This window comes from Leptinotarsa decemlineata, unplaced genomic scaffold (assembly GCF_025532065.1).
Source record: "Leptinotarsa decemlineata unplaced genomic scaffold, Ldec_3_MD MMD2_tig00026369_RagTag_RagTag, whole genome shotgun sequence".
Lineage (NCBI taxonomy): Eukaryota > Metazoa > Arthropoda > Insecta > Coleoptera > Chrysomelidae > Leptinotarsa > Leptinotarsa decemlineata.
Genome location: NW_027412709.1, coordinates 3,476,367 through 3,503,162, shown reverse-complemented (window position 1 = coordinate 3,503,162; position 26,796 = coordinate 3,476,367). Strand labels below are relative to the sequence as shown.

Below are 26,796 nucleotides of genomic sequence, written 5' to 3'. Positions count from 1 at the left end.
AAACAGTTATTCATTGATCTTTACTGTCAACTTGACAATAGTGTTGAAATTTCACTAGTTCGGACTTCAATCACCTTCAAACAAAAGTGTTGAAATGTTGTATTAACCCCCAGACCCCAGATCAGCCCCCGAATCCCAGATCAGGAGCGAGTCTACAGAGGATATGGATGTCGAGTTTACGTCTCCAACTGACCTTCCTGTAAATTTAGTTCAGGAGCGAGAGCTTCTCAACCCCCCAACTCCTGATCCAATAACTGAACCTAAAAAAAAAAGTTTGGTGTGACAGCCAGTAAACGACTTAGTCCTCTCCTCAAGAGCGGGGTACCTTATAAAACCGCCTTGCATCTGCGGCATACGCAGAATCTGTCTCAGATGGAGAAACAAACCCCCCATGAGCATGTTAGCAAACGTTTGCGCTCGTGATAATTCACCAAAACCTGAGGCAAAAATGCCCTGCACGGTTGAATCTAAGGCATCGTCAGGTTGTCACGGGTATCAAGGTGGGAATCTTGCACCGTGACTATCCGACTACCTCATTAACGATGAAACAGCAGAGCATATACTTTGTGCCTGCCCCGCTGGAGACCGAATCAGGTTTTACGAGTACGGCAGAGCCGTACTCTAACCATCTGACCTGAAAGACCACTCACCATACAAACTAATTGGCTTCGTTAAGGAGCTGGGTTTATTTGGTCGAGTGTGAATAGGTGTGAGCCACAATAAACCCTTGCGGGTTGCGATGGAGGGACTAATAGACCCACTCACTTTTGACCTAACCTAACCTAACCCCAGACCAGTTTTCATTGTACTTGTTGTTTCTAGTATTGTAGTTCCTTGTATCACTGTTGTTCCTATTGTTTCTGCCGTGTTATTTCCCAGTGTGTTCATTGTTCCTGTGTTGGATATAGTTCATGTATGTGTTGTTTTCTGTTCGTGAGTTCCTGTTCGTGAGTTCCTGTTCATATCTTAATATTTCTGAAGTTCCTATTTTAACTGATATCAGTTCATTTTGATTAACAGAGTTCAACATGGCAAGTCAGTCACTTCAAGAAAAAACTGAAAATGCTTTAATTTTTGGTAAAGGCGCCGGGTTTTACCGTGAAGCGGCCGCTGAATTTAATAGAGGTAGCTGTACACCCTGGAACTGTGCTTGAAATATATAATCTTTTCGTGAACACCGGCCAAGTAACAAAGGCCAGAAAAATTGTAAAACAACATATTCAAGATGATACCATACCAAACTTATCGCTTCAACTCAATATGAGCCGCAGTAAAATATGGAGGTGTTTAAAGAGGCATAAAATGCATGCGTTCAAACCCAATTTTCTACATACTTTGCACGAAGGAGATGAAATCCGCCGTATAGAGAATTGTTTATGGATGCAGCGAAATTATCTCATTGGCAGAAATTATCTAAAGTATATCTTATACAGTGATGAGGCTACCTTTACCACGAATGATGTTGTATCTTCCCAGAACATGAGATTGTGGGCTGAACAAAATCAAAATTTGGTGGTGAATTGTAGAGAACAAATATCTCAAAAAATTATTTGGAGTGTGGTATTCTGAACTAAAATATTATCGGGCCATTTTTTTTCGATCAAAATCTAAACGGACGATTATTCGTAAATTTTCTCGAAAATACATTTTCCGATATTCTGGGAGACACTGTGTGAGACACAACATAATTTCTCAGTTATATGGTTCACCAGTTCACAATAGTGGCATAGCAAGGGTTTAATTGAATAGGAACCTACCTATGAAATGGATAAGACCAATAGCCCTCTCGTAGTATGGCCACCACGATCCCCAGATCTAACTACACTGGATGCTCATTTATGGGGAACTTTGAAAAATGAAGTTTATAAGGATAGGCCAACAAATAGGGGAGATATCCGTGCAAGAATTATACGAGCGTGTAGATAAATCACACCTAGAGAACTGAGAAGAGTTGGAGGAAATAATAGAAGGCGGATAGAAAAATGTGTTCGCTTGAAGGAAAGTTTGATAGTAAGCACAAAAATACCAAATTGTCAACAATTAAATTATTTGAAATTGATTGTTTTGCTTTTTAATTGAAAACGTGATTTTGAAAGTACTACTTAGAAAGAGTTTTGAGCTACATACACTGTTTGGCCACAAAAAACACTCAGTTTTTTGAAAATAATGGGAAGATGAAAATCAGAATTAACATTAACCATTCCAAAACCTCACTGATATCATGTTTTCATTCCACTTACAAAACTTTGCGTGAAGGAATAACTTTCCTGACACAAAATAAAAAATAAAGCTTTCATGTCAAAACAAAAGTCAAGTTCCTATTAAATAATTGATTTTTTTTGTAAAAATTCTGATTTTCTAGGACGGGTACGCGTTTGGATGTCAAAACAAAAAAAACTACTTCAATAATTACGGAAATACGGGGGTGTTTCCATGAGAAGTGAGACAAATTCGAATTTTTCAGGACTGAAATTTTTTTAGGGAAGAAATGTATTTGTTTAGTGAGTTGGTAGTTCCGGTCACGAATCTGAAGGAATATTGAGCCTATTTTGCCTTCTAGTATGTTTTACCGTAAAATGGGTTGGTTCATCGCGAGTGGCGGGCAGTGTATATTACTTTTGCCAACCCCATTTAGATGGTATGTGTATTTTGAGCATTCCTATCAGTCCTCACTGTTTCATCATTCTTCCTCGATTATTACGGAAAATACGGGGTTGTTTCCATGACAAGTGAGACACACTGTATTTTGATATACAAACTCAAATTACCCTTTCATCAATATTGAAATGCACATGTTTCTTTCGTATCAGTTGTCAGTATCTATATGATTATTTTGTTTTAATATTGAATATTTTACAAATTGCTTTACGTTAAGTACCTCATTCAACGTTATACTTGGATCATCACTTTTGGAACTTCCACATACTCCAAATAGTAAACAACAAGACGAATTGGTTATCAGTAGACATAATTTTTTAAATTTGACATAATCCTGTCAACGAACGTCAACTTTCGCGGTTCATTTGTGATAACCTGAATTGTTTCTAAGAAAAAGTAATAGTGATATCCAATCCAAATAACTAGGTATCTAACATGAGAGCAAAAAAACTTGTTGAAATTTTTCGACAAATTCAAATTTAGTTTTACGACAGTTAGTTTTTTAACAAACAAAGCTCTATATATAACTTCAAGTAGCATTTACTAGAGATTTTTTATATGTAGATAGTTGTTCACTGTCAGTTAATTTAAAAAAAGATCAAATTTGTTTCATCCATATGGAAACTGTATAAAAGAAAATATAGTAACAATTATCAATTTTTTCAAGATATTTTCAGGTTAGAATTTTATGAAACTATCCCTATCTAAACCAAAGTCTTTCAAAATGGTAATCAAAATATGACCATCAGTCGAAATTCCACTCTTGAAGAACTCTCCTTTGTCAACAGAAATTTGATGAACATCGGATTTGAGAAGGATTATGGCAAATTATCACCCAATCATCCTCATAAACTGATTATCTGCAAAAGCATACACGGGCCTTCAGATTATCCGCAATTTGGATAGTTATTCATCAAACGGCAACACTGCAACCTTGTATCACTTTTGAGGATCTGCATAGAAGTAGATCTAAACTCTGGCAGAGCGCTTTCAGATGTTGTTTCTTTAATGTAACTGATTGAAATTAATAACTATGTTTATTTATTTACATACAATTATATAATTATTGTTATTTGAAATTTGATTTTCAATTGGACTATTTAGATGATAATAAATAGGTATACTTATTTAGGGAGATATTAGGTATGAGGCAAACATTATGATGTGTTATCAGATGAATCCGGTGATTTTTCGTCGAATGTTATGATTGAAGGTTCTACAATTTTTTCCACTAAATGGTCTGATTTACACATAACATGTTCATAACGTGATCAATACATTTTCGCCATTTTTTCGAATCGACATTTTATAAGGACTCCTCAACGAGTATTTTAATTTTTTCATTCTGAATGTCGTGTTTCTTCTTGCAACGAAACCCTTCACTTGCGCCCAAACTATTTTAATGGGATTAAGTTTGCAATGTTGAGGGACCTACAATAATAATATTTCGTTTCTTTTCCGTCGACTATATATTCCGTGAAACGAACTTTATTTTCGTACTAAAGATGATTGTTATTTTTTCAACGCACTTTCATCAAATGGTTTATTTTGTCGAAGACACTCGTTAAAATCCGCTATTGTCGTTGAAAAATTTGATAGAACATGCACAAGAATTTAACTATAATAATTTTGATGAGACGTACAAACATAAACTGGACTTATCTAATATTAGAACTGACCATTTGAATGTCGAAGAAAAATCAATGATAAAAAAATCATGTTTAGAATTTTTTCGATATTTTTTACCATGGGGATGAACCGTTTACTTTTACAAATAAAACTGAACATCGTATGAAGACAACCCGTTTATACAAAGACATACAGATATCCATTCATTCACAAAAAAGAGGTCCAAACACAAATTCAAAAAATGTTAGATCAAAAAATTATAAGGCGTAGTACTTCACCTTAGTCGTTCCCAATTTGGGTCGTCCCTAAGAAAATGAATACCTTGGGTAAACAAAAATGGCGAGTTGTTGTAGATTACCGGAAGCTTAATGAGAAAACAATTGATGATAAATATCCCTTGCCTAATATAACCGATTTACTAGATGAACTAGTTAGATGCCAATATTTTTCGACTTTAGATCTTACCAGCGGATTCCACCAAATTGAAATGTGTGAGGAAGACATTGAAAAAACAACATTCATTACCGAAAATGGGCATTAAGAGTTCCTCAGGATGCCATTTGGTCTCAAAAATGCTCCCGCGACTTTCGAACGAGTGAAATGCTTAGTTTATTTAGATGACATAATCATCTTCTCCACATCTCTTCAAGATCATTTCGAAAGGTTAAGGACAGTTTTCCAAAGACTTCAAAATCCAACTTGATAAGTCAGAATTTTTACCAAGAAAAGTGGCTCATCTTGGCCATATTGTTACTCCAAACGGTGTCAAACCAAATCCGGATGAAGAACTTCCCTATTCCAAAAACAACTAAACAAATTGAAGGATTTTTAGGACTGTTAGGATATTATAGACGATTCATTAGTAACTTTGCAAAATTGACGAAACCACTTACCAAATGCTTGAAGAAGGGTGCACAGATCATCCACGACGAAGAATTTCTATCGTATTTCGAAACTTGTAAAAATTTACTAATTAATGAACCAATCCTTCAGTACCCAAATTTTACTAAATATTCAATTTAGCAACGGACGCCTCAAACGTAGCTTTGGGTGCGGTATTGAGCCAAGGACCTATTGGAAAAGACCTTCCAGTAGCATAGGCTTCAAGGACTCTAAACGACTCCGAATCAAATTACAGCACAATAGAAAAAGAACTATTGACTGTTGTCTGGGCAACCAAATATTTTCGTCCATACCTTTTTGGCAGGAAATTTAATGTAGTCACGGATCAAAAACCACTCCAATAGCTATTTTCAACGAAAGACCAGAGTTCCAAATTGCTAAGATGGCGAATTGAACTTGAAGAATATCAATATAATATATTTTATAAAAAAGGGTCATCCAATACGAATGCTGATACACTGTCACGTATTGAACTACACACAAAAGAGCCAAAGACTTTTTGGGAAGAATTAGATGAGATAATCGAAGAGTCCGAACGTCTAGCCGGTCCATCTATTACTTTTAACAACCAAAATAGTGTTAACCCTAACTAAAACACCCCAGACTACCAACCATCTTCGGATATATTAGAAAAAGGTGAACCTTTTCAAGATAATATTTCTATGATTGTTAATGTCGACACAGAAACTACTGAAACTCCTGAAAAACCTGAACTAAACCCAATTGAAGAAATTGATAACGTTACCGTACACACTAATACCGAGTTAAATCCAATTGTTGACATACCCATTTCAGAATCTACAGTAAATTTTGGTAAAAACCAAATTATTTTCCAATCTGTTTTTCATTCACCATTTAAACCAAAAATAACGATCTTATTTGAGAAGAAACAGAGACTAACTGTTCAGCTTTTTTTAAATAACTTTGAAAGAGAAGTAATCGATTTTGTAAAAGAATATATCGCACCTAACATACCTTATCATCTTTAAGAGGAAAATTCAGATAATTATGAACGATTTTGTGAAATAATTAGACATTAAAATTCAAAAGATGTAAAATCAAACTAATCGATGTCACAGATAAAAAAGAAGCTTCAGAACTGATACAGGCATATCACAAAGGTAAAAGTAATCATGGAGGTATTGAAAAACTCAAAACCCTTTATTATTGGCCCAATATGAAAGATATCCAAATCTTTATTAACGAGTGTGGAATCTGTCAACGAAGTAAATACGAAAGCCATCCTATCAAAACAACCAAAATGTATTGGCTTCTAGTATTGTGAAACAAAATTCAGTTTCAATCAATTTGATCAAATAATTCAATCAAACTATTCAACAAATAATTCACAATGAAAAACTTCTTCGAGAAAAGATAGTCATATTGCTGGTATATTCCAAACAAAGGGTTATCAAGAAAATAGAGCATATGTTCATGATATACTCAACCAAATTATTGATATGTTTGAAGTAGTCAACTCTGCTTTACAGGATATTGAAAATTCCATAGCATTCGCGAAACTCAACATTGTGCATCCAAGCATAGTGAAACCCACTGACTTATACGCCGAACTTCTTAAATTACACGGAAGTATTGCAAAGAATCAATTTCCTATTGACATCACTTTAGAAATTGTCTTGAAATTAGAGAAAATCATAAACATCGAATGTTTTATTCTGAATAATAGTATAACCTTATTTCTTCTTCGTCTTCTTCGTCCATCACATATCCATACATTTTCGATTACTATCACTTATATTCAATCCACACATAAAGTCAAAGTCAGTTCAAGGTACTTATACACAAAAATTCATTTTTACTGAAGAACTCAGAATGTTTCACATTTAAAAGCGACGATTGTTTCAAAGTCGAACCACAATTCTATGTCTGTAAGAAAATGCCAATTAGAGAAATGTCTGGAAATCTCTGTGAGCTGCAACTCCTGAAGATGTAGACTTCCATATGTAGACAAATCGATGTTAGGATTACTAAGCCAATATATAACCAACTGGAGGAATCTACCCAATGCTTAGCGATATTTCCAAATAAACCTACAATGTAATGAATAAGAGGAAGTTCAAAGAATAATTGGATCCTACTTAATCGACATTCCAGTAGATTGCAAAATTAGGGCGAATCAAATCGAAATAATCAATGAAGAAAATGTAATCAATAGCAATAAAATAATATTGATATCCGAATTGAACCAAGATCGCAACCCTCCAAGAAGTGTAAATATGAGTTTTCAATTGGACGATGTTGACTTGAAAGAACTCCAAAACCTGAAAAACCAGCTAATTGATAAAAATCCTGAAATAACATTCAACCATGGCGGACTTTACCAATCACCAAATATATGGGCTTTAGTGATTTACTTAACGATCATATCAATGATAGTTTACTTCTTGTACAGAAAAAAAGTACTTCGATGTTGCACCAATATATATTTTGTATTTCTATAATTTTTGATTTTCAAGTTTTGTAACAATAAAAGTAATTTTGAAAACCAAGTTTAGTGCCGCCGATAGTTAATTCACGTCGAAACTCTCTTATCTGTTTTACGTAATGTCTCGTCCAGCAAATAATTTCGTCATTTTCTATTAAAAGCCATTTTATTTTTTTTTTTCAGGTGAAATTCAATTCTTTCAAAGATTTCCACAACTTCTTTTTATCTATCATGGTAAACATACTTTGGTCTTCTTTCAAGGCTCGAGGGTCGGTATTTCTATCTTGAAATAAAATGAATGTACTGTTCTTCTGATTGCAAGTTTGTAGTTTTCATCAACAGGCACAGTTATTCTTCCTAAAGATGGTTTTGGTGATTTCACAGCTTCAATTTTTATCTCATTCATGAATTTATATACACATACATTTCCACCAGAGTATCAACGGTATATGAAGGATTTTGGTCTGCACTAGGCTTCATATACATTGAGAATAGTCATCTTTTCTTTAACATGAAAAGCATATGTGCTTATTCGTTGTACTCAAGAGAAAACTGAAGTAGCCATTTTAATTCACACACGCAAGGGCTTTATCATTAACTCATATTCTTCAGATAATAAAGTACCTAATTAAAGCACTATCCAATTGGATCGAATCGAATTATGGCGTCATCTTCTTTTCCAGCGAAAACTGAAAATATCTCAGGTATACCTGATTCAATCAGATATGCTGTTATTAATACGTTGAAAAGTGCTTTTCGTAGCACTATTTGAAAATTATAATCAAAATTCAAAAATAAAAACAAAATTAATCAATAATGCCAGTGTTCCATATTTCAGTCACTTACCATATATATACAACTTTTGAAAGTCTTTTGAGATTTGTTATAGCAAATCATACAAAAGCATTGAATGCTTGAAATAAATAGTACATTTTTCACTTTTTGACCAACTCAGTTAGATACGCCTATGGAACAGGTATTTATGAATAATTTATTACTCCACTGTTCAGTCACAGTAGAATAGTACAACCAGTAGGCTCTCTTACCACGTGATCCGCCAAAATTGCCGGGGACCTTCAACCGCTTCTAGGATGAGATTCTGATTCAACGCGTTCAGTGCTATAGTATCAAAGATTTGACAGATTAGTTATAATAAACGGTCGGATATTGATATTGTGTTTAGTTTATTCGCTGTTGTTTTTATTGTTTTTAGTGTTTGTAGTTGGTTATTATTGTTTGTTTTATTATTAAGTGATTAGAAAATGGGAGATGTAAAAAAGACATTATTGAACAATCAGGAAATGTTTGCTGCTTCAATGGTTGCAAAAACAAGGCCTAAAATTGTAGTGAAAAATTTTATAGAAACCAATAGATCCCGAAAGGTAAGAAAGTACCTAATAACTTGTTCAATCTGTATGATTTTCATTCTAGGGAAAAATATAGCTGCAAGCATGCTGCAGACCTGGTTTGTTTAACAAATTTGAAACACTGTACAAAAGCAGTTATCGTTCACGTGGCAGTCAATTTGAAATAAGTAGCCATAAGAAAAAACGTCTACGACAGAATGCTGTACCAACAATATTTATCTGGACATCAAAGTAAAGTACTGATAGGTATGATAATGTCGTTTATAATGATTATGTTATTAAATAATATTAAACAATGCCTTTTACTGTTTTCCCATTTTCAACTTTATAAACCTCTGGGACATACGACACACCATTATTAGATTTGGCCATCCCTTCTACTTTAACTTCATCCCCAAAATATTGTCTTTTGTTATTTCACATGTGTACTTATTTGCAACACATTATATTATATGTATCAGCATTATAGAAAAAAATCATTCAAGATAAGAGAGAAAGAAAATGAAACAAAAAGAAAATACACAACTGAAACTGCGGTGAAAATTTTTCTAAATAGTCAACGGCCGGATTTTTTGCTCGGGGTGGCCGGACGGCGATATCAACATATGTGTGGACCGCATGTTTCAAGAGTTGGGCTCTTGAAGAGTCGGTGAAATCGCCGTACAGAATAAGTAACTTACCACAAAGTCTTCTATAATATCCTTAAATTTCGTTTTCATACAAGCGCACGCCTATGGTGAAAAAACGCAATCGGCTCTGCACTTTGTTTCGAGGTCACCGAGAACTTAGAACTTTGTGAATTTAGGAATGAAAGGAGTGGGAGTTGACTTACTGGTTGATTATTTTTACTGTGGTTCAGTAGTATAGGATTTCTCTCAACCCATCCAGCAAAATCTGAACTTTCCTTAACAAAAATGGAAAATTCTAATATGATCTTTTCAATCTCCATGATTTCATGATTTCAGACAATCCAACTACGTTTAACTGTGGCTGAATGTTCTACAGAAGAGAATCCCAAGACTTTTCCCATAGGACATGTAATAGTGGGGGCTCAAGCTAGCGGCCGCTCTCTCAGTCATTGGAATCAGATGCTGACGGCCCTCAGAAAACCTGTAGCAATGTGGCATTCTCTCAGAAAATAGACTGAAGAGCTTTTAGATGTATTACATTAATTTTTGATATTAGGTATTGCGAAAAAGTATACAAGGTTCAAATGACTACGAACGTTGGGTAGCAGGTATTTCACAGAATTGGAGAGCATCGTTTATATTTGATATCCGAGGATTGAGTTCTCTGTCGGTCCCATACATTGCGTCTTCGTGAGTGGAGATGTCACAGTTGAGTCCAGCGATGCATTTGTGGTTCAGCCTAGCACAACTGACGAGATCTATGGCAGGTCGAAACAGCGGTGTCTGGTGTTGAATCATTATTGTGTTATTTATGGGCTTTGGTTTTCAACTAATATTCATTCACCTAACAGAAATTGATCAAAAATAGGTGTTTTTTTTATTCAGGCTCAACTCAACAAATTAGGCGATTTTCACTTCTCTCGAATAATACTGTCAAGTATTTTTATAGTTTTTTACCATTAATTCGTTTCACAGAGATGATTGAATTGGCGGAATTTCCTTCACAATAAATTCATAGAAACACTGAGATGAATGGAAGAAGTGGAAGAAGTACTAATATAATTTAAACTAGTTCATTCTTGGCAAAAGTAGCACTTCTTGAAATTTCGACCAATTTTTTCTTTCTTTCAGTAAGGCAGAGGCACAATCAAAAGCATGAACGATGTTTACGTAATATGAAAATATCCAAATTCAAATATTCAATATGTGTTAATTATTCTAATAGAACAGATTCAAATATCCACACAATAAATAGTAAATTGAATACATTGCACACATTCATAGGATGCTGTTGAAAAAATTCTGAACGATCTATACTAAAATTCCATAATAGTAGGCACTAAATTCTCAGAAATATTATTGCATCAAGACGAAAACATTGTTGTCAGGTTGTGATTCTATATATTTTTTTTATATTTTTTCTAATCTTTTTAGTATAATTTCCGTATACCACATTTCTGAGAATTTTGGATTCAGAGGCGTTTTCTGGCGTTCACGTATTCAAAACGTATTCGTCTGTCAATCAACTACATTCATTTTGGCGTTGAAACGATGATGTCACATCAACACTGATTTGAAACGTATTCATGATAATTCAAAACTAGCGTGAGGTTGATTTTGAAACGGAATTTGACGTTACGTTACGTCAGTTTCTGCTTTATTTTAATCGTTATAGTTTATAGAGTGCTGAAAACATTTTATCAAATAGGCAAGGATGTACAAAATAAAGCTGTTTGCACAAATCCGATTCTAATTGAGATTAGAAAAAATTAAAGAGTTTGTTTTCATTATTGAATTTGACATCTGACACAAATTGAATCATTGCATGCTGCGAATCTTATTATTAATGACGTCACTATGAATCTTTTTTGGATACACGCTCGAATACGATTAAACGCCAGAAAACACGTCATAGTATAGTAAATGAATGAAATTGAATAATATATCAATAATATCAATGTTGGTGAAGTAATGTGATTATGGAATATCTCCGAGAGTATTGTTGCTAAGTCAGATTTCGGTTTAATTTTTGTCAAAATATTGATGTGAGGTGTGAACCAAGACAACAAAATACAATTTTGTGAAATATATAACATAACCTTGTATACTGGGACCATCTTCTGCTTGATATGATCATCCCTTGGTCAATAAGAAAGTAGAAGTAACCATCATATGCCACCAATATTTGTTTTTCCTGAAATATCCATTAGCATTATGTCAAATACTTTTTGTTTCCAGATTTTTGTAGGTATTGGTATTCGTACGGGGTGAACTTTAATGTGGCTAGAAAACTTCATATGGGTTTTTGACAAAATGGTTAGGGCTATCGCGGCCGAGATTTTCAGTTCCACTTTTTTTCGGGTTTGAAGGCCGTTGATTTTTGGAATTTCTTTTTGACGTTTCGCTGGCGAGAGTGGCTAGGTTTTTCTGAGGTTTATGAATCCTGAGTTATTTCATCGAAGATAATTCAGGATGTAAAAACCTCTGAGGAAGCTAGTCACTCGCGCCAGCTAAACGTCAGGAAGAAATTCTAAAAATCGACGGGCTTCAAACCCGAAAAATAATGACACTTTATATGGGTTTGTTTTAATCCATTGTCAACAATCTGTCTACGACAGTTTAGTTCTGTTAGTTTCAGAGAACAAATTCAATTCCAACACACCGAAGTGTCTGCTACTTTATAAAGATGTGTAGCAGACAACTTATGGAAATGGACAACAACACCAATATTAAGTATCACCGTTATGTAGTTCTGCGTATGTCTCGCATTCCTTTAATACTAAACTGGACGTACTCTTACTGACATCCCTAAGTCACCTTCAGTCAAATGCCTGCCCGGCATTGATGATGCCCAATAGGCTGAAACAGCTATATTACGGTGTCTCTTAAATAGAACTGTCGATAATCATAAAAGAAATTACGTCACAGAGAGCTATGCAAGAGTTTTTTAAATAAAATATATTAAAGAGTTGGTTAAATTGAGGCAAAGTTGTCTGTGTTACAATACTATTGAATGATACACAATAATCGACTTTAGTTATTTTGATTCCGTAGATAAATGAAAAAGAAAAAAAATAATCATTTTTTGGTATCTTCTTCATTGTCAAATATACTTTAAATCTGATTACACATTACCATAGAGCAGGGGTTCCCAACCGGTGGTACGCGTACCACCAGTGGTACCAGTGGAACGTTTCAGGTGGTACCCCTGAGTGATGTGAGCAACATGCTGTTGATAGCAAACATGACTCAGCTCACGGGTCGCTAGAAAAACGAAATACCCATAACCCAGTGAACAACCTGACATCTTTGTTTTTCTATTACATTGGAATTTATAATTCATGGGTAATAAAACAATGAAACACTTTAGGAATTTTACCTAGAAATCCCCAGATGGTACAATTGGTAAACAAAGGGTGTTTCATTTTTTACCTGTGGGTCTTAAAAAAGATTGTCTTTTACTTTCACTTGGCATTACAGGTTCGTTGTGGGTGTTGTAATTATCAATTCTGATTTCGTATAAGAAAACTGAACTATGAAATGATTTCTGACGTCCTCTTCTACTTCAAATGATTGTGCTAAAACAAATATCTATCCATTAAATATGTATTTTTCTCAGGAATTTAATTGAAAAAGCCTTTGAACATTTTTAGAACATACGTTTATTAAAATATTTAGGTATGGTGGTACGCCAGTGGTACACAGGTTCAAAAAGGTTGGGAACCCCTGCCATAGAATATCATCCAACTTAGATCACCTTCAACTTTCAAATTCGTATCTGTATTTTTCGTGGCAGATTTTTCATTGCCAATGTTCATTCAATATTGATGAATTTTTTTCACCGACATTCTTCAGAAAGTTGGCACCAAATGAAATAGCGTTTTTACAGCCATGATAGTCGTTCGAATGGAAGAGAAGCAACGTTTCTTGAAGTTCAATAGGCGAGTCTAGAAAAATGCTCTCTATTTCAATTCCTCAATGAAGCACCAAGTAACTAAATTGTGTTGATATCACAACCTTCTAATATTGTCATTGAGCTTTTCCTAGAACTTTAGGAATTAACTTTTGTCTCACCATTTCAGCTATCACGGTATTCAATATCATAGTTAAGTCTGACCATACCCACGAACGTATTTTGAAAGTACCATGATAAAGTATAATCAAATTTCCAATATTCATGCGAATAAAGAAGATACATTCAAAAATACTAGGTATATTCAATTTTCCGTTTGTCTCCATAATCTCCGGAACCAAAAGAGCCAGACCTCGACTCGATTATTGAACCAATTAATAATACTCGAAAAAAGGCAACTTCACATTATAAGCGACTCCTCTATCTCTTACCGTTCACGAAATCACGAATAAATCTGTATATATGCTGGAAACAAATTAATGTTTTTATTTGCACTCCAAAGTTTTTTGGAGTGAATTGATATAATATATGAATTTTTAAACATGGTTGACAGTTCTTATGGATTATATTTGGGAGGTGAAAGTAACACAACTAAATTTCATTCCACATACGGGAATGTTTATGTTAAAATAGAAAATATTATGTCAAAATTGATTAATATTATTTCAAAGAAAAGCAGCCCATGACTAACTCGACCATGATCTTGCCTCCGAGGTTGAAGTAACAGACCGAATTTCGTTTTAGGACGTATGTTTAAGACACCCTTTTTTCTCACGAACTATTTGTTAACTAGAGCGGAATTAGCCACAAAGAAACTCGAATTTGAGCCATATTTAAACGTAAAATAAATAATCAAATGTCTCAACATGAAAAAATGAATTTCAGAGTTATGTTTCTTGGACATCTGAGAAACAAACATGGTAACAACAATAATAATAATAGAGAGAACAAGTATAGATTTCATTCCAGATGTAAACCGAAGCCCAGGATAATTTCATCAAATAATTTCAATGAGGAATCTGATAATAACTTGTGAATGAGTAGATGACAAGATCTGATTATCAAAACGTGAAAAGACTACGAAATTTCATAATTTTAGGTGGTTGTAGTGGATCGTGGAAAGTGTTGATCGCATATAAAATTGGATCATATCTATCCAACCCAAATCTGTCGTTCATGAAAAAAGATATTTTGAGGCCTTTATAATCCCTTTTGAAATAATTACTCATAAAGTTCCCGCAAATTGCTGAGAATCATTTTTTCCATTTGAATATTCCTTTCCATATCTTCATAAATTATCCCGTACCAGGCAAAATTTCAAAATCTGCATCGCTATTGTATCAAAGCTGTTTATTAGATTTGTGTTAACTATCGGTTTTATGAAAAACTCTAATTCTACCTGACCACGCAAAAGTCACAAATATATCCTTCAGGACTCTCTACACCTGAACATTCAGAATGTGCCCAAATTCCATAACTAGTGCACCGATACCACAATTCATTTTTTCCAATATCGTCACAAATAATACATCGAATTCCGTCATCATCAAGATCATCAAATTCTTCGTCATCACACAATCCTGTTTCACTTTCCGAATTTGATGATTATTGTTTTTGTTTTGAATTCTTTTTAGGTTCTTTGGTATTTCTGGGTCGGGGGAAACCATTGAAATAATATCAGAAATTGATGAAGTGTTTAGGCTTCTGTCTGTAGTTTCGTCATCCCTTGAACTTGAACATCCGGGTTGAGGCAAATAAGGAACGGCATCTAGTAATGTCTTATTTGGGGGACTTCGTGAGTGAGTCATACGAGTGGGGATGTTTATATCTGTGTTATCCTCAAGATTATCTTGTACATCTACGCAAACTGGTGGCTGACAATCGTACATAAAATTTGTGTCAGTAAAAATACCTATTTGGCTGAATCGGAAAAATGCCAGTACATCTAAAACCTGATATTGCTTTGTCTATTGAGGCCACTCTAATGTATGCTTTATCAAAGATACCTGCAACATCATAAGGTGTTATCTGGGATAAATTATTTGATCTCTTGTATTTATCTATCTATCTCATGTATAGATTTATCGCTAAAAATTTTTAACGAAATCATCCGAGGCTTCGTACATACTTTGGAAAAATCACAAGTGAAGTCTCCTCGTTCCAAAGAAGCTGAGTGCCAATATACACATATAAAACAAACTGAAAGTCGATTTTTTCAAAATTGCCACTCATCGCCTTCAGAACGAAATGACTTCAACCAGAAGGTAAAGTTGAAATAAAGAAATGGAAATCAATTTTTTTGCAAAACACAAAAATAAAGGTAATCTTTAAACACATTTATCATCCGAACGGAATATTTCGCCCAGTCTTTCAATTGTTTTTGTTGGCTTCTTCGTCATCCTTTCCCCCAAAAATAGATCGCTTTCCCAACATTTGAAATTCGAAAACAAAGTGAAAAATTTCAGGTTAGCAAATTTTATTATTCGTATTATGAATAAGGATCAAATTTGCGTTCATTGGCTAATTATAGTTCAGGTGATCAATTTTCATAATAGAAATAAGATGAATAGTAGCTGAGAAACTGAGCGTTTTCAAAAATAGATTTGAAATGAAGAAAAATAAAAATTGACCTAGCTCGTCCAAAAAAAAAATGTTGTTCTGACCATTTGTCTTTCACTCCAACCCAGAGGGGTAACTGGCCCACAAAAAAGTATTTATAATTACAATTTTAAGTCGTAATACGTACTGATAATCTACTCTGCCAACTAACAGATATTTCAGGTTGAGCTTCACGACTAGTTAAATCTAAGATAGTTTGAAATAATGCAAATGGAGAATCATATGAACTATCACTATATTTGTTTGTAGATGAATCAGACCCCAATTCACACCAAGTGTTTACTTCCATTGTATGTGATAAGTGAAAACGTGTTACTGTTGAAACTATTAAAATTCTATGAAATATTTATAGACACTGTTTCTCTCTCAACGTCTCTGTACATTAATTTTTAAGTTCGCAAAGTCAATTTTTACTTATCTCTTTAGACAATAAAATACGTCTGATTAAAACATAGGGTAAAAAGGAACTAAAAAATTAGGAAACTATTCATAAAATGACGGATTGGAAAAGTTTTTACTATTTCACCATCTCAACCATTTTGAAACTGTAGTAATGATCGGACATTCTCTACCCAACTGAAATATTTTCGACATGAGGTGAGGTGTTCGACATGAGGTGTTGTAGCACCTTGGATTCTTCAAACGAAACACTTGGTATATAATATTATTTTTGGAATCTACAACAAAAACACAACTTTTCTTTGATATTTCCCTATACCTATCTGTTTTCGAAATATAAATTAATTTCATTTTTTTTTTCGGAAATCATGACCTCTAAAAATACTGATATCTTCGAATTAAGGAATACTACGGTACCAAATTTTGGTTTGAAGTTAGGTTTTACTTGGAGGCTCCTCACACATCAGCGTAATCTCCGTTACTTCAATACATGGTGGTAAAAAAACAGTTTTTTCGTTTGCTTGAAAGTTGATTATTTCAAATAGAACACCCTGTGTATTATTACAAATTCGGAAAGCTGTGGAAATTTGCTTTCTTTCTATGTATATCATGCTTATACCTAACTAGTTAAGTTTCTTTCTCTACTACTTGGAATATTTATTTGTGAAAATTTCCCTTCAGAATGGTATTCCTATTCGGAATTTTGTAAATAATCCATGATTACTACTTGACAGTAACGTTGTGAAAGTTTCAAATACCTTCAAAACGATGGAAAAAAAGTATCAAAACAAAGTTCTTATGATAATTTATCTATTATTTTTGAACAGTATGATAAAATTATTAGCAGGACATGTATGAAGTTCAATGAAAGGTATCCGAATCTACCGCAAACGAACCTCAAGAAATGTATACGAATTCATAACAATTTCAATGCATTTGGATCAACTTTTAAGGATTAAGAAACTTGCCTCGACCAGTAACTTCTGAAGACTAGCAGATTAATGTCTTCAAAAATAGTTATCGGGTAATTGTTGTGAATTCCAAAAATAATATCACATACAGAGTGTTCAATACACGAGTATACATATATGAAGTGGAGTATCTTAGCGACTGCACAAATGTAGAGGAAGAAATGGATTAATGGGGTCTCTCTAGAAGCGCGAAAGCTTGGCAAAGTAGAGTTTTGATTATTGACTGAAAGACCCCGTTAATCCTTTTTTCTGGCTAGCTGTGATAAAATGAGGCACATACTTCTGTTCTTGTTATTCAATCGATTTATCTGAAACTACTCATTTAACCAAAGACCACGAAAGTAATGTTCTCGGAGTTCTAGGTACCTTGGGGATTTTTTTGAATTTTCTCCAGAGAATGTATCTACAGGAGACTAAAGAACAAAGTTATAACTTTTGTTCAAAAGAACAAAGTGATATCTCATTTGTATCCTTTTGAAAAGAATGAATTTTCTATTCTTTGATATAGATAGCGAAAACCAAAAATGTGATCCATGATGTTCTAAAAAGAGTCCGCGTTATAATATTTGATTTTAAAAATGATGCGATTTACTTTATAACAAAACTGTTGCTGCGTATTTAACGTAGACATCAATACCTACTGCTTTTTAGATCAATTTGCAATCAAACATTTATTATTCACATGAAGATCATAGCCAAAGCAGAATTATTTCTTTTATATATCTATCAAAATATCATATCCATTCCAGAATTATCAGGTTTTTATCAATGAGAGTAAAGTATCATTTCTTCATTAGTGAAAGATCATTTTTAAGTATGAACGCATTGGGTTTTGTTTTTATTATGATTCTCAAATCTACAAATTGAAATGTTGGTATAGTAAAAGCCAAAGCCAAATACAAGATAAATATGAAAAAAATGCTTTGAAGTAGGGGGGTATATATATATATATATATATATATATATATATATATATATATATATATATATATATATATTTTTTGATTGATGCAACTAATTTTCCTTTATTTTGAGTATTTCAATATTAAATTCTACAAAAAGGATTTGAAGCTTTATATAGAAGCTTATTAATATAAAGCTTCAAATCCTTTTTGTAGAATTTAATATTGAAATGTAATAATAATCACTTATTCACCATCAGAATCGCAATTGTGGCAGATATAAGGATAGTTTCCCTCAGTGCAATCTTCATGTGGCCACATTTTGCACACACTGCACCTAATCCAATGTTCGTTCGGTATGCTATTGCTGAAGGGTTCAGTGCAAATTAAGCAAAAGTACTCGTTTTCAGAAGAATATTCTGATTCCACCAAAACCTTTTTTTTACTTTCTTCACTTGTGCCTTCTGTTCTTCTTCCAGGGCATTTTTTTCTGGTGTGTCAGTTAGAATGGCAGATTTTCGTTTTTTTCTTCCCCTATTTGTTTTGTTTCTTTGTTCAGCTTTAGGGAATGGCCGAACAAACTCTGGAGAGAATGCAGCCTTGTCTTTGAAGGTGCAAAAGTAAGTCTTCTTCTGGTCGGAAGTCCAAATGTTCAGGAAAGCAACAAAACAACGCTGCTTCCCAAAATGATTGGTTGATTCTGAAAGAGTACAATGTACTGTCTTGACCCCAAGATCGATACATTCCAAGGTACAGCTTGTGAAATCTAGGATGAGACTTGACAATTTCTGCTCTCTCTCCATCTTTCGCTAGTCCGGTACTAGCGAAAGAGAGAGCAGAAGTTCTCAAGTCTCTTTCTAGATTTGACAAGCTATACGTACGACAAGCGCAGCGAAAACATCCGTGAGCCTCTGAAGGCTGTTCTATGTGCCTCGGTGTTTGGGTAGTTAGGAAAATAATTTCATGAATTTTTGAAAAACAGAAATCGTTGGGGAAATTTAGAGCTCGGTCTGAAGCCATCATGGAGGCGATCATAGTATTCGCTCTTGAATACGGTCAATGACAACACCACTGCAGGACAGAGTATAAACTAACTGCAGACACCTTGATGGTAGAGTGATTCCAAATAGTATTGAGGCAAAACTTTTGTATTCAGACACAATATTACAAAAAGGCCGATTTCCTTTGTTACTGAATGAATTGCACTGCAAATTTAATAAATTCCACAACTTACTATATCTCAATCTTACTGGAAAAACCGCATAGAAGTATATAAAGTTTATCAAATGTAATATAAGGTATGGTGTCATATAATCTAAAAAAAATTTTATTGATTACCTATATTATATAAAAATATACTTGAAAAATATATATTTAACAATACTCAAACAGATATAAATGGAAAGAAAAACTAAAAATAAGTAGTTATACATTTATTTTATTTCCATTTCAAAGATCCCTTACTTGAGCATTTGTATTCATTAACATTATGTCACGGGAGGCATAATGTCAGAAAATTATGAGCAGGTTGACTAAAAATTCAAGTCTCACTATGAGATTTTTATTTTTGATCATAAGTAAAACAATCACACACTGATAATAATTTTTTAATCAAATTCTTGTGACTAACAATAACAATAACTTTTGAGTAATAATTTCTCAAACCAGAAATACAAATATATTTATTGAATCATCTACATGATTTATTCTGAGTGTCCAGTAGTAGAAGAATATTGTTATCAACTATCAGCAACAAAACATCTTTATATCTGAAATGTATTAGAAATTTTGTCTTACAAAAAAAAAATGGAAAATTAAAACTGACTCATTACATGGAGTTGAAAGAGTTTGTTTTCAAAATCAAAAGTTCACAGGTGTAAATCAGAAATGTAAGTCGTTAAAGGTGTACTTTTCTGCTGAAAACGCCCTCTCAACAGTAACCTGCACAACAGGTACCATGTGCACAATTAAAGGTGATTTTATATCAAAAAATGTGTATGTATATGAATTATGATATTGATTTACTTTTGTGTAAAGTGATTTTTATTTTCTGATCAAACAAATTTTAATTCATCATTATTTATGTAATACCTACATCACTTAATTAGTGATCATTATTTTTGAAGGAATCAATGAACATCATAAATCGATTTGAACTTTCATGAATAAATGAAGCATCATTTTCAAATTAGAAATGAATAATAATTATTCGATGATTTTTTTGAAAAAAATAATTATCGATTCCAAACCCTGGTTGAAATAAATTTTATTTCGAATAATCGGGCAATTTAGCAAAAAATATTTGATTTAAAAATTCTGAAAATTGCTACAGATACATAACAGGTTCAGTAGTTTTTCTCCTGACTCTTCATATACACATATTTCAAGTGCACACTAACACAATAAACATTTTATCCGTCTTTTCATGCAGGCAAAAAATTTGTTTACTTGTTTTGCACTTGAAAATATTATTTTATATCATAGCATTAGATAGAAATTTTCATTCGTATTTCCATTCAGTGATGCACAAATTGTTGCAGCAAATTGAATATTTTTTTCAGAATGATAATTTATAGTGCTCTTTTGTACAATACTTTATATACTATGACCATTCTGTGATAATCATTTCATTAGTGGATCATTCCAATGGTAGAATTATACTGAAGAAAGTAAACTTTAACCCCAGTCATGTTTATTCACAGCTATGTTGTTTAGTCTGAGGTAATGGAAAATTTCTATAGCAGATACCAAAAATGTTTGAGTTGCATATTTAAAGTCATATTGTAGTACTTCCAATAATTCAAATTCCAATTGGAAACAGTCTCTTAGTAGAAAAGGTACACTTGAGTTCCTTGAAGTAGTGTCATTTGATATGTAACAAATCAAAATCTGCTACACAATCCTCTGTCATAATTACCTCATACTAGAAGACCAAATATTGTGTGTGATCAAACTGCTATTAGATGTTTGTATTATCTTGTACTATTTAATTTTCTTATATAAAGTGTTATAAGACTGTATTGTATCTATACATTTACACAAAAACTTTTGTTGTAACAATATATGTATATGTTATTACTGTATGAAATAAAATAATTTCAATAATGGAGATACTTTTAATTCAAAAGCAAATTTGAATCGAAGAGATATTGATGAAAAGCAGGTCATATCAGAAAGGATCAAAAAATTCCAAACCAATGAATCAATGGCCATATCTGTAAAAAAAGGATTATTTATATATATGATAAATTTAATTTTCTTAATAAACTTACTTTTGGAATTCCCACTCCCTGTTATCTAAAGGACAAACCTGCCTAGTTTTCAACCATCTGGAAATGCAGTGGAAATGAAAGGCGTGCTGGAATAGAAATAAATAAATTATACTGGTGTCAGTCATAGTGGAAATTTTGAAGACTTTCTCTGGGTTCTTGATGTGTAGATATCAACTTCAAAAACAATAGTATCAACTTAAAGTTAAGCATGTGACTACTGTCAGAAATAAATGAGGTGGATTTCTGGAATCCAAAATTCAACTTATAATCAACTTTACTCAAATTTATAATAAGCCAAATTAGGGGAACCAGTAAAAAAAGATATATTTGGAGGATTTGGATACTAGATGATGCGAATATTATCATCTCAATGAAGCAGAGACAAACAAAATTCACTCACCAGAAATGATTTAAAATAATTTCAGCCTAAATTGAAAGGTGTAAATTTTCAGGAGAAATTAGTTTTTGTAAAAGAAATAAATTTCCCACTGTTTCTTCGTATTCACAATTTTTAAATAAGTTAATGTTAGAAGGTTCTTACATTGTCATTTTTTGTTACACTCTCAAATCTCTCCTGCACTGATCGAAATTCTTGTCAATCATAAACAACCACCATAATAACTCTCTAGGTCGTAATTTTTCAATTTACTAGGTCAACCTATGCTGACTTATTTCATACTTGAAAACACGGCATGTAACAAACCAAACAGTTGTGAAATCTATGTCAAATAGTTTCGTCATCGAAGTCCTTAGGTTTTTAGTTAGATAACTGCTTGACTTTTGAAACTCATTTTGAATGTATGCACAAAAAAATTTCAAAGAAGTGATTCTTTTTTCCAAAATTGCACAAACGCTCTCAACGGAAGCCAAAATATCGGTTTACAACACATAAATTCAGCCACACTTTGATTACTGCTCATCACTATTATTTTCTCTTGACCTTAATAAAATAAATCAACTCCAAAAGTTGCAAAACCGTGGAATGAGAATCATTTCAAAAACAAATAGACATATACCTATTGAATATTACTGGAGTTTTTTCCCAACACCAAACTGTGATTTTAACACCTCGACACGTGTTTCGATCACCAACTGATCATCTTTAAGAGGGAGATCAAACTGAGCACCCATTGTTCTTATGCTTGATATATTGAAATGGTTTTCTGTCTCACAAAGAATCTACTATCTATTATAATGAATAATTTGGAATCAACCTATTTCGAAAACTACTTGATTCTCTATAAAAATGTACATACCCACTTCACCAGAAACCGGGAGAATTTATACATCAAAAGAACAAATCGTAAAAGCACAATGAAATCTTTGTTTTTAAAAGGATTCTCTGAATTTAACCAGTTGCCTGCTTCGGTGAGAAATAACTCTTTCCTTTATAGCTTCAAAAAAAATCTCAAGTGTTTCATAATCAATTGGTGAATTTTTATTGTTATGTCATTCATCGGGAAACTGTTCTTAGTTTGTTGTAAAGATATGTATTCTTAGGTAAACATATTTGATGCAATTATTTTCAATATTTAATTTTAACTAACCAAATTACTACTTGATTCATGTATCAATATGTGTACGTGGTGCATGTGTGTGCGGTAATGTATATTATCTTTTTTCAAAAATTGTACTACATATGTATTCTATTCATGCTTAAATTATTTTCAAGTGAATTTGTATATTAGAAATCCTATTTCAAATAAAGATCTATCTATCTACAACTCTTATATTACGAACATTTTCATTTTAGACAGAGAGAGAGAGAGAGAGAGAGAAAGAGAGAAAATGCTTTGATGTTCAAAGATACAAAATCTTGTTGACAAAGTAAAGGCCTAATCTTAAATTGAGCTAAAGTAAAATACACACACCAGAAAGAAGAAATGTCGACACCGACATTGTACTAGAATGTCTCATACCTACAATATATAAAATCTAGCACATGAGAAACATCTAGAATGCGTCATTATAAAATTCTTGTGAACTATAATAGGGTTTATCCAACAGGAGAGCTTTTCCTCCCTTTCTGAAATGTTCTTCGGAACTTTAATGTGTTATGGTTAGTGATTGAACATCTTGCCTCCTCCATAAATTACTGAATCTTTAGTGTCAGTGATGGGATCAGGAGTTTAATGTTGCCAGCTTGACTGATGTAAGTACTGTCAAATTTGTATGTTTTTTAATTAGACAAAACTTTCCATAATAAACATTGCGAATACTGTTACACTTCATACCTAATAAATGAAAAATTATTTTGTCCAGTTTTAGTTTTTTATCAAGGGTTACATCCCAAGTGCAATGAGTTTAATTAGTTGTAATGTGTGAAAATCCATAATTTTCGAAATTTTCAGAGTTTTTCAGAAGATAATTGTACTTGTTAAAGTTTGTTCATTACATGGCTGATTGGAATCCCGAATAGCCCTTTAATTCAGGTTTCACCTATGGTACGAACTGTTGGAAAAGACAAGGCAGGATTATTTTGATGCAGGCAGTTCTTACTATTCCTTACTATAACAGAAATGGTCATCCAACAGTTTGAATCTTTATATTTCAAACTGATAAATATATCTTTGTGTGTATGACCAGGTAATACAATACTTGAAATTTCCAACTGATTACTTTAGATATGCAGAAAATCAGTCCAAACCAAAAGATTTCACCCCAATATATAGTCTGACAATTTTCAATTGAAGGTAACTCATATACAAATTGAACTGAGAGCTAACGGCAACAATATTAAATGTTAGAACTAAATTCTTACCGGGGTCATTTATATTTTCTATGACCCTGGTAAGAATTTAGTTTCAACATTTAACATTGTTGCCATTAGCTCTCAGTTCAATTTGTATATGAGTTACCTTCAATTGAAAATTGACAAACATAGGTGAACTAGTCAAATAATCTGCTGTAACAACAGAAGTCTGAGTAGGAATTGTGACATAGCACAGTCAACACAATTATAGAACTTTGAATAAAGCTCAAAAAATTAAAACACTTGTTCACTTATAAATACTTACATTACATACACCCCAAGCTACGGTACACTCTTCACTGGTAGCTGAAGCTTGATTTGCTTGACATTCAATACACAAGTCCATAATATGATTACGACAAATAGCACAATTATCCACGACAATATCTGAAATAATTGAGGTTTAGTAAGGAATAGAGAACTTTGTAACGAGAACTTACCCCATGCCCACAATGCCACAGCATTCCACTGAAAAGGACAAAAACATTTTTTGTAGATTACAAAATATTTTATTAGGTTATGTTTGGTTTTACCTTTTTAACTTCAAAACGCTTTTTTTCTCCTTTGGAACTACTTGAAGTGGGCATTTCAACTTCTTCAGCATCTACATCCATTGCTGAAGCCATACTAAGCTTTTTCTTTAATTTAAATAAAAATTTGTTATAATGAGTATACAAATTTTTTTATGAAATGTCTATATCACTGTCACAAGTCACAAATTAATCTGTGTCACTGTATCTATGTATCTGTATTTCTCTGACTATGATCTGTGATGTTTCTTTCTCTCTCTTTAAAATTAGTGACCCTTGCTTCCCACTGGGGCGCATTTGGCCTGGCTCCTCCTATCAAGGTTGACAAGAGCATCGTCGGGAGCGCAGCGGTCTTGCTCGAAGCAATGCTGCCAACCATTTTTTGTCGAACGTTTTTATAAAAAAAAAATATTTTTCATTAAGTCGCCTCTCGCTCGAAAGACCTTTTGGTTTTTTCCATATATACAGCCCCCTTTACGTGGTTATCCGAACCACCAGGCTTGGATACTGACTTGCATAAAGGAGGCCCCTTATTCTTCACTTTTCAAAAGAATCTCACACATTTCAATAATTACTACAATGGACTAATACAATACAAAACGGGGCTCCAGATAGCACATAACATCCGCATACTTTCTTTGTGAGTGGACGTTATCTGCACGTCCTTTCACTACCACGGCCACCACGAAACTCAATCACCTGTGATATTATTTTTGTTTTCCCCAAGGCACAGGAATAGTAAACAATTCTGGCACAGAATACTGAATAAATCTGTACCCAGGGTTCGTATAGAGGGGGTTACGATTGTTACGAAATAGAACAAGCTTTAGGGAAGAATGTCTATCAATGATGACACTACTGAAACAGCTAACAGGCAATCATTTTTGGTGTTTTGAGTTATTTAAGTGTGAATTCCTAGAATTCCTTTCAGTGCATTCATAATATACATCAATAGGTATAATGAATTATTTTTACTTACGGGAAGCACAATAACACATAACAACACATGACTACAGCTAATAGGACTTTGTTTTGTTTTACCATCTGGCTTAGTTTAAATATGTCCGGTAGGTGTCGCATCTGGACGATGAACTTTCCACTAGGCAAGAGGGTTCCAGTGGCCGAATTATCGACATCATATGAGAATACGCACTGGGTTTTATATTCCCACACAAATACCCCTATGCAAATACAAAAAAAATGCCAAAAACTACAAGAAAGCTACATTCTGAATATGATGAACAGATGAACCTGTGAAAGGGATTCAAATTCTCAACGAAATTTATACCAAACCAAAGACAAATACAAAAAAAGATAATTTATTTTGTGTTGTAAATAGTATAATATACATATGAACCATTTGTGAATGGGGGTGAATAATCAATATTGTTGTTCGTGAAACAATAGTGTCAAAAAGGGCACAATTCGGAAATGTGGGCACTATATTGTATTTTTACCTCAGAAATATAATGTGGTCCCATATTTCTATTATTTGCTATTGACTAAATTTTTGTAGGATTCTGTCAAAATTATTCGCTTTGTTGTTCTGTACATAAAATTTGTCGATTCAATTTTTTGTACTGTTTTTTTTGTATAACGTTCCTCAATCTGAGAAATGAACAAAACTGGAAATACCTATAGCACCCCCCCATGCCCCCTCCCGGGTTGAGTGCCCTGAAGTAAAAACTTCGCCCCACAACTAGTTTGCGAGGAAAACTTAATACTCCACTCCTAACTACCCCCGCTCTCCGAGCGGTCCTCAACTTACTGATGGCAGCAAGATTGACATCTGACCAATCTGACCTC

At 33.3% G+C, this 26,796-nt stretch overlaps 2 protein-coding genes across 3 annotated transcripts in view; one reads left to right on the top strand and one right to left on the bottom strand.

Moving 5' to 3' along the window:
- The window catches only part of Syt12 (Synaptotagmin 12), a 112,471-nt gene extending 95,960 nt beyond the window's left edge, over nt 1-16,511 (top strand). For both annotated transcript variants that reach the window (XM_074185221.1, XM_074185220.1), the window contains exon 8: nt 9,969-16,511. In XM_074185221.1, coding sequence (XP_074041322.1) covers nt 9,969-10,145 — 177 coding nt within the window. In that variant the 3' untranslated portion in view covers nt 10,146-16,511. The remainder of the gene's footprint in view (nt 1-9,968) is intronic.
- Nucleotides 16,512-21,538: 5,027 nt separating this feature from the next.
- On the bottom strand, nt 21,539-25,203 carry Roc1a (Regulator of cullins 1a). Its single transcript, XM_074185215.1, has 5 exons — nt 24,994-25,203; nt 24,901-24,928; nt 24,726-24,847; nt 21,709-21,794; nt 21,539-21,651 (listed from the first exon to the last, which is right to left on the bottom strand). Exons 1-5 carry the CDS (start codon nt 25,084-25,086, stop codon nt 21,639-21,641), a joined length of 342 nt encoding a protein of 113 aa, XP_074041316.1. The 5' UTR covers nt 25,087-25,203; the 3' UTR covers nt 21,539-21,638.
- Nucleotides 25,204-26,796: the final 1,593 nt, after the last annotated feature.